The 19044-nt window shown below is 34.9% G+C and overlaps 1 protein-coding gene across 5 annotated transcripts in view; it reads left to right on the top strand.

The window, feature by feature from the left end:
• The window catches only part of PAM (peptidylglycine alpha-amidating monooxygenase), an 82184-nt gene that overhangs the window by 34484 nt on the left and 28656 nt on the right, over positions 1-19044 (top strand). For all 5 annotated transcript variants that reach the window (XM_010565055.1, XM_010565054.1, XM_010565053.1 and 2 more), the window contains exons 7-13: positions 2853-2901; positions 3391-3458; positions 5077-5157; positions 5272-5348; positions 5639-5742; positions 10021-10208; positions 10867-10938. In XM_010565055.1, the coding sequence (XP_010563357.1) occupies positions 2853-2901; positions 3391-3458; positions 5077-5157; positions 5272-5348; positions 5639-5742; positions 10021-10208; positions 10867-10938 (639 nt within the window). The remainder of the gene's footprint in view (positions 1-2852; positions 2902-3390; positions 3459-5076; positions 5158-5271; positions 5349-5638; positions 5743-10020; positions 10209-10866; positions 10939-19044) is intronic.

Here is a 19044-nt window from a genome sequence, read left to right as displayed (position 1 = left end):
TGCTCTGAAAATTTAAATAGTGTGAAAACACTTTAATACTGGCAAACTGAAATATACTGGAGTCATTTCCCTCCTCCCACTGCACTACTTTTAAAAGAGACAGAATTACATAGTAAGGGTTAGATTGTTCAAACCTGACTCATGTTTGGCATATGACAGGTTTGGTTTTATTGTTTTGGGATAGTTTTTCAGCAGTGTTTAAAAGACAGGATGGTGATGTTTTCAACTGCAAATTGCAAAACTTAGAGCCACAAAACTACCAATTGCATTTTAAATTTTATTACTTTAAGTAATAAAGTAAAATGTTTGGAGAGGAAGCAAGCATTTCCCAACTTCCATTAATATTGATGTAGTGCAAACTTTCTAACAATGTTAAACTTATTAAAGCTGAGTTCTGCAGCACCACCTGTGTTATATGAATAGCCAAAAATTTAGTAAAAAAATTTCGTTTGAAACAAGGAAGGTGAGGCAAAAGAGACTTCACAAAGACCTTTATAGCAAACATAGAGGTTTTGAGATTGTGAGTGAAGCTTCCTACAGTGAAGAGTAGAGGAGGATGACCAGTATATACATATCTTGTACTTCCTCTAAAACCATGGACAAATAATTTAATTTCTCTTTCTCTTGAATGTTTTCCTACCATTCCCCTACTTTTGTCCTAATAGCTTAGTCTTTCTGGTGCTTTTGTATTCATGACTTTGCCATTTGGAAGCAGCATTTGTTATCTGTGGTTGAAAACTAGTGCTTATTCTGGCATGGCATAACTTCAGTTTTTCTTTCCATCTTTAGCCAGTGCTGACCGTATCTTGCCTTTGTCATTTTTCTCTTATCTACTCTAACTTAGTCTTTTATTTGGTCCTACCCTTTCTCTCTCCTTCAACCTTTTCTCCTCTTCCTTTACCTCTCTCTCTGCCACCCCCTGCAAATGACTTACCATGCAGTGCGTGTATTTATGGAAAGTTGTGGGTTTGGTTTTTTTGGTTTTTGTTCCATTTTTAAGAAGTAACTTTAAAAAAATTTTGAAGACTATATTTTAAATGTACTTTAAAGACTGTTCTTTAAATTGGAGAATTTTTATCTCAAATTTTAGATTAATTTTTCAGTGTCTACTATTTTTCTGTACAAACATGCATGTTCACATAAAAATGATATGTAAGAATGTATGTTATTATACTGAAAATCTCTATTTTCTACAATACGTTGTTTATTTGGCTGTTTGTAGAACAGAGAAAATGTGGGTGATACAGCAGCAATAACTGACTGACTAGCTTTGCATTTTCATGCACATGTGCATAGTTTTAAAATACTTGTACTGTAATTGCAAGTGAACTTTGTCAGTACTCTGCCAAACCCATATTCAATCATTTATAGAGACTATAGGTCCCAAACTCTCTCTGTTTGTGGCAATATTACATGTAGCTTGACACAGACAGTCAGAAATTCCATCTGCGTTGAATGGGTATGCTTTTGTTTCTAGATAACCAATAGAATTTTCAGCTGCTTTCGTTCTGATTCATCACACTTGGTTTCAAACATTTTCATGAGACATGGTTTGCAAACATTCAAGGCAACTACAGTGGTGGGTAGTCTTGATGAAAGAGCTGCTGTTCTAATTTTTCTTCTGCATATACAGTGAAGACTCCTTTTTTTGTTATTTGTAAAGGTACAACTGTGATTTTCTGATTCAGATTTTTAATTACAGAAGTGTTTGTTGAGGCACACAGAGCTGGAGGAACTAAGAATTCTCAGGTGCCATGATGATGAGCATTATAAGAACCTAGTGAAATTGGGTTAGCAACTTTTTCAGTTGCATAACATATGTACTAATTTATACATTTTGTAAAAACAGTGACTGTTTACTTTGTGAACATACTGAAAATGAGTTCTATTATCAATGGTGGTAAAAACCAAACTGCATATTATCCCTTAATAATGAAATGTGGTGTGACTAAAATAGCTAATAGTTTGAAAAACTAAACTGATACTTCTTAATCTGTAAACTCTCCCTGTTTTGTCCCACTCTAGTCATTATCCTTTCTTCTGTTCAAAGCACTGCTTTTTTCAGTTCAGAATCTGGCTACTGATGGGAGGAAAATCTCTCCCATGTTACCACTTGTCAGCAGATCCACAGCTACTCTGGTGTCTTTCTTACCTGAAGCATATATCGTTAGATGGTATTTTTTCAGCATTTTCTGTTCACTTGCTTTGGAGTTATATCCATCTTCTAACTACAGCTTTTTTTAATATAAACGTAAGAAAATGAAACTTCCTTGAAAAAGAATGAAAATTAAACTCCCAGATCACCAACTAAAATTAAGTAACTATCAAGATAATAATATCTTTAAATTAAAGTGTGAAACATATTAGATAATGCTGTTTCAATACATTAACAAATGAATTAACTATTTTTACTGTCCTTCTAGGATATCTAATGTTAAACAGAACTGCTGTCTGTACTGGTATCTCAAGTTCACCTGTTGACTTGATTACAAGGATTTCTGGCTGCTCCATTATTAATGGCTAAAATCATTGTTTTTCCACAAATTTTTCATTTTTCTAACTTTTTTCAAAATACAGATTTGTTTGAAGTAAACCAACCTTTTCTGCTATTGTTTTTCATCCACCAGAGTTTTGCTTTATGCTAGGATTTTGCTACAAATGCAGCACTGTGATGTTCAAGTTTGTGCAAATTGGGGTAATGTTTCCACAGTATGAAAGTTTTACTGCAAACAGTGAGATTAAAACTTACTTTGTCTTCTGGTATATTTATTCAGCAGAAGAGTGTTGTTAATGTGGAATAATTTTGCATGGGTTCAATTGCTAATGATTAAACTGTTTTGTGATCTGTACAGATAAACACAAGGATTGCTCTGGTGTAACTTTACATCTCACACATCAAAAGTAAGTATCTTTAAAAATACTTAGTTATTACGATTTTTTTCATAGGAACAGAAGGCATGGAAACTCCCCCTTTAGATTCCTTTGAAAACTTTTGGAATAAAAATAATACATACTTTGCAATATTAAGAATTTTGAAGCAATGTGTCATCTGTTGGCAAAAATTTTCATTTCTGCTAAGAAACTTGATAAAATGGTGCTATCAGCACTGAGTTAATCCATCTTAAGAGGTTCATATTTAAAAATCTTGGACAAGGAGAGCAATTATATAGGTGATCATTTTGTCCTATTTCACATATGTTGTAGAAGATGCTTTAAAAATTGTAGGTCAGTATGAAAGAAAGGACAGAAAGGGAAGTGCTGTGTGACAGCTACTTTCTCAATAGACCAACAGTTAGAAATTAGTGGTGTTGAATGGTATTGCATATTGTGTCAATTGCAGTTGGGTTTTACAAAGGACTTGTTTAGCAGAGCTTGGGTTTTGAATTACAGGCAGCCTTTGATTGCTGGAATGTATCTTATGATGTCTGTGAACACTGTAATACCACCAGGCGAGAAAGGTGAGTCATAATTCTACAAAGTGATTATATAATTTCAGCATCTGATTTATCTTTATTGCTTATTGTGGAAGAAAATTTAGCAGAGACTTGCTGAATTGTAGGTGAACAGATTAATGGCTTTATTAAACAATCGATGAAAAAAATATCTATAATTTTAAAATTGTATCATATTTCCTGATGACTACGTTGGCAAAGGCGATCAATGTTGTAGAAAACAATGTTATACAAAAGAAAAATGATCTGTGCAATACTGAAGTTTCTGGGATTCTTAAGAGTATTTCTTTGATTTAATTTTGTCTTAATATTTTACCAAAAAAGCCCTACATATTTTCTTATTCCTCCCTCCCACCAAAAAAACATAAATTTTTTTTTAGTGTTCTTCATCTGCATTTGTCATTCATCCTATTTGTGATTTACTAAGAGTTCAGTTCTAATAAATGAATTTCCATCAGTAAGGAGCTGCTCTTTAAAGATTTTATTCCTATGTTCCTAGTTGGTTAAAAGGTCAAAATCCTGAAAAAACATTGTAAAACAAAGTTTCCAAACAGTTTCTATCCAGAGTCTTACTCAGTGGTTTTTATGTGAAATTCAGCTTGGATAGTCCCAATATAATTTCTTCAAGCTAGCATGGAATGTTGTGTTTTAAGGAAGTTGAACACTGACTTCACATTTTCCTATGCTATACTGGAATTTTAAATTAGATATCCAAGAACACCATTTGTCCCATTTACAGTTTGCTTGCTAAATAGGATGAGGTGGTCAAATGCTCAGCTGACTCCAACTATTTGGTGAATTCAGCAACTTGAAATCTTTTTTAATTTGAATTGAAACTTAACATGATCTTCAATATGAAAACATCAAATGAATCCCTGCCCCTGAAATATTTGATCAATGCAGATACTTACTTTTTCAGCTGGAGGGGTGAGGGAAAGGGGAATAAAAACAGTTCTGTGCCTGTTGATGACTGCATTCTTGTGTTCAATCAAATTTGCAGTTCTTAAGTGAAGCATGAAGTTTGTTATAACAGGAAATATGCAGCCAGTCCCCAGATACCTCTCAGAGAGGCATCAGCAGAGGCATTTCTCTGTAGGCTCTTCCTTATCTACTGTTACTGCACCTAACACAAGTACTAGCCTGCAGACATTGTCTGTACAGCACTTCTCTGCCAAAGTCTGCATCTTACACTAAATCTTTAAGGCTGAGCCTAGAACTGTATGATCTTAAAATCAAGCCTTCATTATAAATTTTATCAGCTTAGAATTATATCAGTTTATTTTAATTTTCTCCTGTTTAAGTGTCCCTCAACATAGTCTGTAAGCAAATGTATTACTTTGTTAATGGAAAAATCTACTGAGTTTTAGCCCCATTCTGTATGTACATCATCACAGAAAGTAATTTTCAAGTGACTTGTACTATATTTTATTAATTTTTCTTTACAGATGTCTTGAGATAGACACTGCAGAAATATAAGATAATATCCAGTATTTTTTGAAATTGTCTGTTGTCCAGTGTAGGTATTCCTTTTGTAAACCACACTGAATGAAGTACAGTAGTATAACTTTTCTCTGTTTGATAAATAATGTGTTTTTCTTTGTTTATTGCCGTCATATTTTAACAGTGGTTGATGCAGACATTGCCTGTCATTACAAAAGGTTTCCAATGCACCTTTTTGCCTACAGAGTTCATACACACAGACTAGGTAAGAGTTTTATTGCAACATAGGAATGTCAAATAATGAACAGAAAAATGCTGACACTACAACATTTTTTTTAGAAGTATGTCTCATGTTCACATACGCATTGATATGTTATAGGTAAAGTAGTGAGTGGATACAGAGTGAGAAATGGTCAGTGGACGTTGATTGGTAGACAGAGTCCACAACTACCACAGGTTGGTTGTTTTTTTAATTCTAAGTGTAAGTTTTAATTATCTTTATTTAAAACTGAGAAGCTGAATTGGCAGTGATGTACCCACAGATTTGTGTCATGGTGTTTCCACTGGTATGTGTTGTTGTGCCACTGGATGTGAATACTGCCAAATATTATTAAGATAACATGATGCAAAAGCCATTCTGAATTTACTCTTCAGATGTGTAGCACTGTCATTCTTGTATGTGTGTATATTGACGTAAATAGTACGAGACGCTTTCACTGATTATGGTGAATCACCCTCTCTTTCAGGCATTCTACCCAGTAGAACATCCTGTAGATGTTAACTATGATGATGTCCTAGCAGCTAGATGTGTGTTCAGTGGTGAAGGCAGAACTACAGAGACACGTATAGGGTAAATTTTCTCTATTTGCTCCATTTCCTAACCATTTTTTTCCAAGGTATTCATTACGTGTAGAAATGTATTTGTTTCATGTCTTCTTCCAAGATAATTCTAACAAATTTAAATTCTGCCAGAATGGTCTGTTTTGCTGTCTAGTCTGCTAAAGATTTAACTCTATACAATGTTCATTGCCTTTACTTACATGAATAATCATTTTGCTGAATTGTTCAGCACATTTCTCAGGTGAAGCTGTACTGCCAAACACCTTACTCAGGTGTTGGGCTGTTCTGCACTTAGAGAAGGATTCAGAATATCAATTCTAAAAAATGTATTTTTTAATAAATTGAAGCTATTGACTTTTTTAAAACAAAATAATGAAGCTTCACAATTTCTCATTGTTTCAGAAAGAAAAGTTGTGGAAGCTTATAAAGTTCTGATAAAGTTTGACCCATTGTAGAATCTAATCTTAAAAATTCAGAAAAATATACCAGTTACCTTTTTTTGATATGAAAATATACAGGCTTCTATGAAAAACAATAAAAGATTGCATGTCAGTAGAGGGTTAAAGATTCAACACAAATTTATCAACTTTCAGTGGGTAGTTAAAACACTGATGAGTAGCAGCTGAAGCAAAATAAATTGTTTGAGAAGAGGTTTTTACGAAGGTCATAACACTAACAAAAATATATCCAAAACCTTAATTTAACTGTAGGCCTTTTTTTTTGCAAGTTCTTAAAGTTTCTGTCACATTTCTGTAACATTCCCCAAAGTAGTTCCTGTTTGTTGAATAATCCTTACAGTTTAAGAAACAGTCCTAGCACAATTGTGGTCTTTTCTTTCCGTTTACTAATATGCTTTCAACGGGGAAGTAATAGGAAGAGAAATTAAGGAAAGAAGCAGACCTTCACATTTTTATTACATAATTTCTACCTATGAATTTTGAAAAACAATGCATAAGCATTTTAGGCAAAACTATTACACAAAAACTGATGCATAATATGGAAGTATGTCTGGTTGGAAAATATTTATCATCATAATGTGAAATGAATGGATGAAAAGGAATGCATTCACAATAATGCTGGGTCTTTGGAAAGATATACAGCTAAAATAAATTAAATGGAAGTTGTTTAAATCTTGGAAAATGTTGCCCTGATGTTGCAGTTGTCTTGCTCCCATTCAGAATGACTCATTGGTCCAAAAGAAATATTAAAAGAAACTTTGAGTTCCAAATACAAACACTGAAAAAATGGGAAATGCAAATGTGAAAGGAAAGCTGTGAAATAATACATATCTGAGAAGGATCAGATCAAGTCTACTTGCTCACTTTCCCGGTGCCTGTATTTAATTTTCTGCCTGTGTTTTTGTTTTTTCTTAAACTATCTGAAAAAAAGATCTTGATCGTTTATGTGATTTATTTTTAATATACATAGGAGGCAGAGCTAAAACAAACTTAGACTTCACTTTGTCCATTCAGCTTTCCAAAACTGATCAGTTAAAGCTTAACCATTCGTAATATACGCTGACTGTAGTTAAAATGTGACATATTCTCAATGTTATACTTTCTTAACTGTGTAATAATTTCTGTGATAGTCAGCTAGTACCTTTCATATGAATCAAGTGTCATTTTTGGCCAAGTCTATTACTTAGTATCTAACTTGAGGAGGGAGGATAGATGTTCTTGTTTTGGTTTTACACTTTCCTTACTGTGCTGTTTGTTTCTTTACACAGTTGGTCTTGGGTTTTTTCATGTTCTTCTTTAGTTACACTAACTGCTTTCCAGTATCTTACATTATCTAATGACCCCTGTGATTCACACTAACCTTTTTCATCCTGCTTCCTCTCCTAGTCTGAGAAATTAAATTATGTATTGAAGCATGCCTTTTAAATGTCTGGAGTTTGGCAAACCAAGGTTCAGAAGTGAAACCTGATTTTGCTTGTGCAGTTGACTACATATGAGTTCAGGGTAATTACACAAGCACAGACTTGATATCTCTGGTGTAAAAAGGTGAGGCAGGAGTCATCTCTTCAAAAATTTAATAAATCATTCATTTCAGTTAGCTGGATTTCTCCTCAAGCTCAAATTTTTGCAAATTAAAGGGTTGAATTATCCTTTGTCAAATAAGAAGGACATCAACTATTCCTAATTTATAAAGCAAGATTTCTTCTAATTTTTGCTACAGACCAGTAAATACTCCATGCAAGCAGCCACTGCAGTTTTATAACAGATAACTTAATGATGTTCAGAGTAAACATTAAAGATGATACAGTGTCACGTATATAGCTTAGTCTAAGGGATAGCAAAGAAGTGGAGCCCATTCAGGGTAAGACCCTATCTTTGTAAAGGAAAGTGCCATTGGCCATGGTGGCTGCTTGTTTTTCTGGTTGCAATGTAATGTATTGTTTAGAGCTCTTAACAGACAGAAAATAGTGCAACCTCTGTCTTTCTCTTTCAAAATATATTTAACAGGTATTGTACCATTCAAGAGAAGGTTTATGTGCCTGTAGCAAAACGTTCCCATTCAGTATTTAAGATGCTTTAACTGCATTGTCTTGCTTTTCGATGCTAAATTCTCTGTTTCATTATGCTTCACTGTGTACTGTCAATATACCAAGATCTGGATACAGTTCTAGATATCTGTGGCAGTGGTGTGAAGGTAGTTAGCAGGAATTTTTAAATTTTATTTCTTTTTAACTTGTGCATGAGCATTTCTGCTCATTAAAGTCATTTACAAAACAGGGTTTCTCAGGCATTCAAACATCTAATGGAAGGATTCTGTGTTTTCTGCGAATTTTCTAAAACTGTAGGTGACAGAGTTATTTCTTTCTTTTTTTTTTTTTAGCTGTAAATATTTAAAATTTTCAACTTCGAAATGTTTAGACAGATTAACATGTCAGGTGAACCAGAGTTCGTGTGGGTTCCACATCCCCTTTTCTACTGGAGTTTTAAAGAGGTGGCGATTACAGTGACAGATATTGGGAGTCCAACAGCGAAGTTAATGCTTTCTAAAAGCTTAAGCTGAGCTTGCTAAGTCAGAGTCTGATTTTTGTGGTCTCCAAGGGATGCTAAATTTTCAATGCATGGACAAATACCAATTCCTCTTTTGAAACAGTCTCATCTCCCATGTTCCCCCTGTCTCCCCTCTGGCTGGTGTCATTATTGTTGCTATGGTGAATAAATGAATGCTGCAGGACGCTGCTGGAAAAGTCAGTGCTGACGTCTTTTGCAAACAGCTAATAGGCCACCCCCATATCTTTTTATGAGTGTGGGCTCCCTGGTTAATTGTGAAAGGTAATTAAAAATCTTAATGTAAACCCCTTTATTTTATGAGCCTTTCTTTATAAGTCCTAGCATATTCCATTGTCAGGATTGTAGCTATAAATAAAAGATATCAACCTATATGGGAGAGGAAAAAAACAGAAACAGATCACAGCTGCAAAGAGGACCTGTATTGTCTGCTTCACAAAGTAATATTTTTCAAAACAAATTATTTCTTGTACCAGCTGTTTTTTCTATTGAAGACAGGCTTATGTAGCAGTACAGAAGAGCCTCTTCAGTTTTAAGTACGTGCACACCATTTATCAAAGAACTGAATTTTTACAGTGTTTAATCATTCCTCTTGCACTCATGTTTTACTTACAGAAGCTTGTGATCAGGTTATTCTCAAGATGGCAGTGCTATTTTCTCTTTAAGAGATATTTATGGTATCCTAATATGTAATGAAATTAAGTTTTTCTGCATTAGAACCAGTGTGATTGGCCAATAAATGGACGCATTTGAACATGGGGGGGGGGGGGGAACTCAAAAAAGATAGCTGCTGAAATGAAACATAGATGTCATTTGCAATGATTTTAAATTAGGTTTGCCCCAGATTGACAGAAAAGTATATGAATGGTGTATATAGCATATGGTGTAATGAATTATACAGTTCCGTTGTATTTCATCAGACCATGTGCATAGTTCATGACACACTGGGGACTATGAGGAGTATACTGGGAAAATGAGGAGGAAGAGCAGTTTAAATAGTTGATGCAATTTTCTGTAGAATCAAAACCAAATTGTTAGGAATTTCTGAGATACCTGGGGAGTTTGTGCAAACTGATGTTCTCTAGTATAAACTGAAAGAATCTTTTTATATTCACTGCAATGAAGCTATTAAATGTTTTAGTGTGGGACTTCTAAACATTTCATTGCAATTTTTTAATATTCTGGTAAACAAGTTAGATTAATTGAATAACAGCTATATTCAGCTCATTTTTTCCTAACTGCCACATCTTTTCTGTGTTGTGTAGGGGAACAGCCAATGATGAAATGTGTAATTTTTACATTATGTACTATATGGAAGCCAAGCATGCTGTCTCATATATGACCTGCACACAGAATGCAAACCCCGAGATGTTCAGAAATATACCACAGGAGGCAAATATTCCTATTCCAGTCAAGTCTGATATGCTAAAGGTGACGCATGGACATCATGAAGGTGAAAAAAACTTGTGATCCATTTTATTCAAGTCTTTTTATGTTCACTGATGTGTTTGTCCGTGTTGCTTTGAAAGGCTAAATTTTCACAAAAAGGAAATGCAGTTCTAGATAAAATTCAAATCACTAATTATAGACCATTCTGCTCTTGTTTTTGATGGAAATGTGTGCCATAGTCTTTTGTCCATTTCTTCCTATTGTCATCTTTCAATTTCCAACATATTTTTATAGCTACATGAGCTGTGTACCCAAAAGATTGACCTCTTTTCTATGCTAAATATCAGTACTTTATATTAACAGTTTCTTAATCTTTGCTTTATCTTCTATTTCCTACAAAGTTGAATCACAACTTTTCCATAGTTTTCTGGATCCCACAGCCTTGTTATGGGAGGAATCAATTGTTTATACTGAACACTAGTAGGCATGTAAGTTGCAGCAGCAGCATTATCCAGAAGTAATCTGACTGATATGTCTGTAGCAAAGTACAAATCTTAATTTTTTATTCCAGTTGTTTTACTGCTGCACTGTTTGGTACAACTACTATAGATACATAAAAATACCAAATGTTCATTTCAGAAGGGCTTTTTTTCCTGAGTGGGAAGATACTCAATTCCATTCACATGCAGAGATTAACCTCATATCCTAAATCCCTTTTTCAGAAATCAAGGGTACTGATAAAAGTTCTTTGCTGCAGCAGGCCAAAAAAGAAGAGGAAGAGGTTTTGGATCAGGGTATGTACTTGTGTATTTCTGTGTCAAGTAAAGGACTCGCTAATGTAAAATACTGATATATTATATCCTCATTGTTACTGAGTTATGAAGATTTTAATCTCTTTATCTTTAATTGATCTGATTTGCAATGTTCTGTACAGCTAATATGATTGAATGCTGTATAAGAAATAATTAAAAAAATCAGTCTAACGCTGATCTCTAGCCTTGTAGGTAAAATTTATGAGTGCATTTTAATCTCATTAGATTTTCCTGCTCTTGGTTTAACTTGCTAAAGATGGTTGTAATTTATCTATAAGTGCAATCCTAAAGAATAGACACAAAGAAGTAGTCCTATGTATGTAAGTATTCTATATTCTATATGTAACTATCTGCTATTAGCTCTTTGCCTATTTCTCAGTTTGTATTACTATGTATGTATTAAGGAATAATGTGTTCTTATGCTGCAATATTGATTGTACATGCAGTGGGTTGAGTGCAGGTGATGTTTTATACTGAATTATTTTTCACTGCATTTGTGTATATGTGCATATACACATAACAACTCTTGCAAAAATTTGTGCAGTGCTTCGTTGCAGGAAAAAATCCATGACTATTATAAAGCTTCTAGAAATACTCTGTATGTTATTTAAGCTTCAGAGGTATATTAAAATAAGACTGTACTTTAAAGTTCTTGTGGCTTATATGCTATTAGATAAATATTGTTCAAGATTTTTCTTGACTCTGAGGAAAAGACCTTGTCAGCTACAGTTTCATACTGTTTTCACTGAACAGTGTTGAGGTTCAAGGACTAAATATGTTAAAGGCAAATTTTCTTTTGCCTTTAATGAAAGCAAAGATTGGGCCAGCGTTTAGAGTTTCTGATAACATCTCCCAGAGGGGTTAGAATTTCTATATACTCTGCATTTTGCAGAGTTAACTCAAATAATTAAGCTACAGTTACATAAAAACTGTGTAAGAGTGTAAGAGTATCTTGACTGAAAGTACCTTAAACTACTAGAGACAATATTTACACTTCCATATCTGAAACTTATTTTAGTCAATTAAAGATGGACTTTTTTAGAAAGAAATACAATTCTAACTTTTTTCAGCCTATTCCAGAGCAGAATGAGCTAGGTGCTTACAAATTTATATCAAGATTTATGCTGACAAGCTGCTTCACCCTAATGTTACTTATAAGTGCATTAGCATTTGGTTGCAGATCTTGTTATCTGTGTGTTTATTGAATTTGTTAATGTTTGAAACAAAATGCTGAAACAAGGCCCTGTATTAAAATCTTTTTCTTTTGTCTTTGAAATGTATTTCAAAGCTACTTTTCTGCAATGCAGTCTCGTTTGCTGAGACCACTATTTAGTATACATCCTCATCTAACATGTTTCTATGGAAACACACTGCATTGTTTTGTCCATTTGAAATCAGTTCATGGCGTGAAATATGAAAACACAGTAGTTGCCATGAGAGAATTTTGTTTCATGTTCTTAATTGTTAGTTTAAGATAAATTCTCCCATCATTTACAGGAGCCTAGCTTCAATTTTACATTGATACAGCTCTAACTTCAGCTGAATTATGTGTGCGTAAGCAAAAAAAGCAAAGGGAAAAATCAGATCAGGTTTGGGTTTATTTTTGTCTCCAAAGAGGGAAAATTGGGTGGCTGTTTTAGAAAGTGGGTTTTGATCCTACAAGCACATGAGCACCTGGTAAGATACACTGGGAAAACCAGCAGCCGAAAGCAGTCTGCTAAAATGTGCCTGTAAAAATTACATACAAATTGGAGTCTGGTTTTGTGGGGTGGAATGGTTTTATGTAATTGTGTTGTGTTGTGGTTTAACCCCAGCCAGCAACTAAGCACCACGCAGCCGCTCGCTCACTCCCCCCCACCCAGTGGGATGGGGGAGAAAATGGAGGAAAAAGGTAAAACTCCTGGGTTGAGATAAGAACGGTTTAATAGAAGAGAAAGGAAGAAACTAATAATAATAAAATGGCAACAATAATAAAAGTACTGGAATATACAAAATAAGCGATGCACAGTGCAATTGCTCAGCACTCGCTGACTGATGCCCAGTTAGTTCCCGAGCAGCGATCCCCCAGGTCAACTCCCCACAGTTTATATACTGGGCGTGATGTCACATGGCATGGAATATCCCTTTGGCCAGTCTGGGTCAGCTGTCCTGGCTGTGTCCCCTCCCAGCTTCTTGTGCCCCTCCAGCTTTCTTGCTGGCTGGGCATCAGAAGCTGAAAAATCCTTGAATTAGTCTAAACATCATTTAGCAACAACTGAAAACATCAGTGTGTTATCAACATTATTCTCATACTGAACCCAAAACATAATACTATACCAGCTACTAGGAAGAAAATTAACTCTGTCCCAGCCAAAGCCAGGACACATTGCCAATTCATCCATCTCCTCAAGTGACTTTAGTGAGTTAGCCAATATAACCAAATTTGAACAAGGTCTTAGGAAAATTCTACAGTTTGGAGGGAGGGGGCAGTGGACCCCTAAGCTGCAGAGAAGCAAATACATACTTTCACTGAGGTAAAAGTTATAACATATATTTTTTCCTTTATGGTCTGGCATGACATACTTTGTATGATAAGCTTATCTACAAAATACAGATCCACCAAAGTTCAGGCTTTGATTAGTTCTATTGCTGCTGAGCTGTTGCTCTGTAAATTTAGCCTTTGATTTGCTCTGAAGATAGTACTTCAATGTTTTCTCCATAATTCTGTGGTTTATCTTGCATGTTTTTTTCTCGATGACTCATTACATTGTAGCAACTTAATTTTCCTTCCTTATTTTCAAGTAACTGAAGTAAACACTGTTACTTCACTAGAACTAGGATAATTGTTAAGTTGTTATATTGCCCTAGAGATACTTACAAATCTGGGTGATAGAGGCATGGTCAAAGAGACAAATTTTGATGTGACTAGTATTAAATCTAAGCATTTGCCTCAAAAGAGGAGAACAAAAAAGCCTGCCATGTGAAAGTATCTGCCTGCTAATAATATGTCTATCACATGATTGCCTGGGCATAGGTTTAGAAGATGTACTTCCTGCTACACGTAGGCAGTTTGTTATATCAGCACCTGCAGGAGTTATCACTGCTTTTATGTCAAATTTTCAATTTCATCACCTTCAATCATCAGAAGCACATTAATAAACAATGCTGAAATAAGTTGTAACCATCATAAAGTGAACCACCACTCAGCATGAAGACAAAGCTAAATCCCTGTAGTGTTAAAATTAAACAGAACTTACCTTAATGAAACTGACCTCATTATATTGTTTTTGAAACAGCAGTGTCACTGTTTGGAAACTGTTCATAGGAAGTTAATTATTGTAGGAAATGCAATTGATTTAGACATTTGTGCATATTGGAATGTTTCCTGTTCCTGCTGAAGCACAAAGTCCCTAGCAAAACAAATATTATTTATGTTTATTTTTTGTTCATCATTAGAAGTTTGATTAAATTGTATTCAATAGATACAGTAGTGAAAAAAACTACTATCTGTTCATAGCATTCACCATGTCTGCTAGATGTCTCTTCTTTACCTGTGGAAAAAAGGCCTAAATGTGTTTCATTTGTTTGTTCAACACTTTCCTGGCTGTAGTCTGTGGTGTCATATAATATAGTTCAGGTTTGTTTTGGAATGCGAGCAGTGAAGCAGCCTTTACTATTAAGAAAGTCAGCTGCTGCTGTCGCTGAAAGCTGTATAGACAGAATAGTAGGATTAGTTTCTTAATAACAAGGAAGGAATATACAGGTGATGATTAATCAGATGTGCAATATTTAATTTGTTAACCTGTGACTTGTGATTTGAGATCTCATTTTGTATGTATTCGATGTAATCATAAACTTTCTTTTGAAGCAGAAAGGACAAATTTTTTTCCTGGTAAAGCCCATATAATTAAGTTTAATTGGTTTAAAAGAAAAAGTTCAAGGCTGGCTTGAACTGAAAATTCACTCACAGCATATAAAACAAAAATTTGAATCAGATGGGATTTTCATCTTACTTCTGGTATTAATGTTTAATGTGACACTTACAAAAGTACATTTTTGCTTGTGCCTATCTTAGGGAATTTAGAAGTTAGTACCGCAAAAGTAACATATATTTTTGCCTCTGATGGTGGAATCTGAAGTGAGAGTCAAAGTTGTGATTCTTTTGCTGTCAGTATTGGTCAGGTGNCCTGCCAATATTTTTTTTTCTCTCATCCCCCATTATTTCATGGTTATCATGAGCACAAGTTATTCCAGGAGCTCAAACAGTGAAGTTCAATACAAGTATACTTAAGATCTCTCTTTGGATGTCCCAGCTAGACTCATGTGAGGTCCCTTTTTCACAGCTGAGTGTTTTAACTGAAAACTCATTAAAACTCCTACATTTAAAATAATATTACAGCTTAAGTCCAGCATTCAGAAGTGAGGTTTTATAAAGTTGGGCTTTTAAGTCTGCGATCACAGAATTGCTGCCCTGGTGGTGAGATAGGTTGCATAGGAAAACACCTCACTGGACTTCTACCATGTTGTTTTAGAGATTAGGATGTGCATAGTGAGTGAAATAGAAAACAACATAAAGAAAAGAATATGACTTCATGGCTTAAGGCAATCTGATGCTCTCTGATTAAAGTGTTTTCGTGGTTTAACCCCAGCCGGCAACCAATCACCACGCAGCCACTCACTCCTCAATCACCTCCCTCACAGTGGGATGGGGGAGAGAACCAGGAGGGTAAAAGTGAGAAAACTTGTGGGCTGAGATAAGGACAGTTTAATAGGTGAAGCAAAAGCCACACAAGCAAAGCAAAACAAGGAATTCACTCATATACTTCCCATCAGCAGGCAGGTGTTCAGCCATCTCCAGGAAAGCAGGGCTCCATCACACATAATGGTTAAATGCCAAAACTCCAAATGACCCCTCCTTCCTTCTTCTTCCCCCAGTTCTACTGCTGAGCATGACACCATATGGTGTGGAATATCCCTGTGGTCAGTTGGGGTCAGCTGTCCCTGCTGTGTCGCCTCCCAACTTCTTGTGTACCCCCAGCCTGCTCACTGGTGGGGTGGGGTGAGAAGCAGAAAAGGCCTGGACTCTGAGTAAGCACTGCTCAGCAGTAACGAAAACATCCCTGTATTATCAACACTTTTCAACACAAATCCAAAACATAGCCCCATACCAGCTACTATGAAGAAAATTAACTCTATTCCAGCCAAAACTGGCACAAGTGTGTTTTACTTTAGACTCTCATCAGAGTTGCTGAATGGTTCTAGGTAGCTGGCTACCTTTGTGAAGTCTGATTTCCTGATCTGTTTTCCTAGTCTTTGAGGATGGACAGAACAAACAACTGAAGCTAAGTCTTGGGTGTACACAGCTCCTACTGAAACTGACTGGAAATGTGTCTTAAATGTAAGAACGAAATATAATGCTAAGTAGTACCCTGTAAAATCACATTTTGAGATGTTTATAGGTGGACACCCAAAATGAATGGATACTAAATGACAGTTCTGGCTGTAATCTCTAGTAGCAGTAATTATGGACCTTAATTTCATAGGAGACGCTGTGATAGTGAAGTAATGTAGTGTAAGTGTTTCATAAACATAGATGATGGAATAGAAATGTTAAGAGAAGTCTTTCTGTTCAGTTAAAACACATGTTCAGGAGTGCTTGGAGGGGGATTCTTTGAATGAGGTTAAATATAAATATGTAGCAATGGCCTATTGATTGAGGAGATTTCTTTATAAGAAACATTAACATCATAATCTATACAAAATGGGGGCTGAATTAAGTTTACACATAATTCTGCTATTTATTACTTGTTGGATGCCTAACACATCTTTTCATTATTTTCAGTTGTTGTATGCTATATTTGCACGAGTGCACGCACACACACACAGAGACAGATAAAAACTTATGCACAACGTATTTGTTACACTGCTGGAAATATTTTGCTAGGTTGTAGCTGAATGCGTGAATTGAGAAACTGAAATGTCTGTTCAGTGTTGCATATTTTGCTGTTTACTTGTGAGTTTCTGTGAAAAGCTCATTACAATAAAAATGTAGTGAACTAGGCTTTTTGTATCTGGGATAGCAATTTCTGATTGATATAAGTGCCTCATGTCTCTTTTGTTTCCTTCTTGAAAAAAAAGAAGGGAGGGGGAAATGTGAAGGGAGGCCTTCTTGTGGGATAAGTGTTGAAAGGAAGAGGAAAGGAGAATCGGCATGTAGGCAGGTCCTTGATTTTTCAGGTAAAGAAGTAGTGTATTTCTGTGATAGTATTACATGGCAAACCTACGGCAGCAGAGTCAACCAGTAAGACTTAATGTATTTTTATGCCAGCATGTGTAGTCATGAGTTACATTCCTGTCTAAAATCAGTTTGTCATAATTTACTTTTGCTCATTTGTCTGTGTTTGTAAGAAAAGAGAGGACTTCCATTTGGTAGGTGGTTAAAATATATTAGGTTGATGGAGAAAGGATGAAGCTTGAAACAGAAAAAAAATTCACTTTCCAGTATTGATGTGGGATTCCTGCAATGAAGTGTTAGAAATGTTTTTAGATTAAGGCCAGACATAGGAGAAAGTCTTTAGATGTTTTCAGGCTCGGGATGCATGTTTGGTGCTCAGAGATTATATAAGATCCCTTAAATAGAGTACAAAAATAAGAGAAAAGAGACAGAATTAAACCTTGGAAGAAAATGCTACTGAAAGGTATTAAAAGCAATATTTACAGTTAGAGAAGTATAATTAGGAAGATTCAAAATTGCAGAGGATTTTCTTATTGTTTCAACACTGAAAGATCCTGCTCAAAGTTGTAAATAAAAGATGAGCCTTTGATTTGGTTAGAATAAGGTTATTCATAATCCCTACAAAAGCATCTTCATTCAGCACTGTAAGGAAAGGAGCATCAGATCTAAGCAAAAAAATTGCAACTGGTATGGGGTTTTCCTAAGCAGGAAAAGAATGTAACAAGCATGGAAAGAAGCCATTTTAAATTGAGTGTTTCAGTGTCCACTGTTTGACACTTGGTTTATGTTCTCTGGTTCTTAAAGTTATAGAGGGACTTTCCCTAGGTATCTTCTGTAATGTAAAAGACTACTTATTAATGAAGAACTGCAAAAAATGCTTATAATATCATTAATATGTCTGAAGGAGTGAAAAGTAGGCATTGTATTAGTACAGGAAGAGTTCACAGAAATGATGAAGTCATAGCACAAATATAAAACACAGCAAAAATGATTTTTTTATTATTATTGTTGTTGTTATTATTGGCAAAATGTTTTCCTTTTTTATAATTTTCATGTCTTTTTTTTTTTTAACTAAAGCATGATGAAGCTTAAACAATTTGAAGATAGCAGAACTACTTTCTGATAAACATAGTCTCATATATGTCATTTTGTGAGAAGACATGTGTTTACAATTATGTACTGCATGAAATGGAAATTTGAGATGGAACTGGCGTTCTGTGTGCCTGAGATACAAATGTGTTCCATATATCTGAATGAGCACAGCAAAGTCCTATGTAGTAAAACCATTGTGTTTATGGCTCATTATTTAGCAGTAGCTGATAAATATATTTTATTATAACAACATAATTGGTGTTTGTCAGGAACTTATTACTGGTCAAGAAGGAAAGGAAAGAATAGGGCAATTAGGAAACTGCAACCAGCTTGGATTTTGAGTCTCAGGTTCTGATTTGTTGATGAAGAACACGGGTCTGTTACAAAATGTAATCCTTAGTGAAGATTCTTTCATCTTCTTTCATACTTTCTCTTACCTTTAACACTCTCTTTCCCAGTTACGAACTCCTTTAACCTAGTGATTTTATAAACTATGCTTGGACTTTCAAAACATTTGTACATTGAAACATTTTGACAGTTGAAGAAAACAAAGAATGAATTAAAAACAAAGAAAGTGCATTTACATTGCAATAGTAGTAAAAGCCCTTCTTAGGAACATGCAGACATAGAAGAAAACAGCTAATTATTTTATTTTTTAACCTTTTTTTTCCATCTTTTTTTAGTTCTGTAAGCTGCTTAGAAATGCCCTGAGACCAGATACAGTTCCTGTTCTTCAAACATGTCAGTTTGGCTATGCTATAAGAGCGCATCACTTAGGGCAC

This window comes from Haliaeetus leucocephalus, unplaced genomic scaffold (genome assembly GCF_000737465.1).
Source record: "Haliaeetus leucocephalus isolate CR32 unplaced genomic scaffold, Haliaeetus_leucocephalus-4.0 Scaffold185, whole genome shotgun sequence".
In the NCBI taxonomy this organism is placed as follows: Eukaryota; Metazoa; Chordata; class Aves; order Accipitriformes; family Accipitridae; genus Haliaeetus; species Haliaeetus leucocephalus.
Note: the sequence above shows the minus strand (reverse complement) of the source record. Positions and strands in the feature narration are given on the sequence as shown.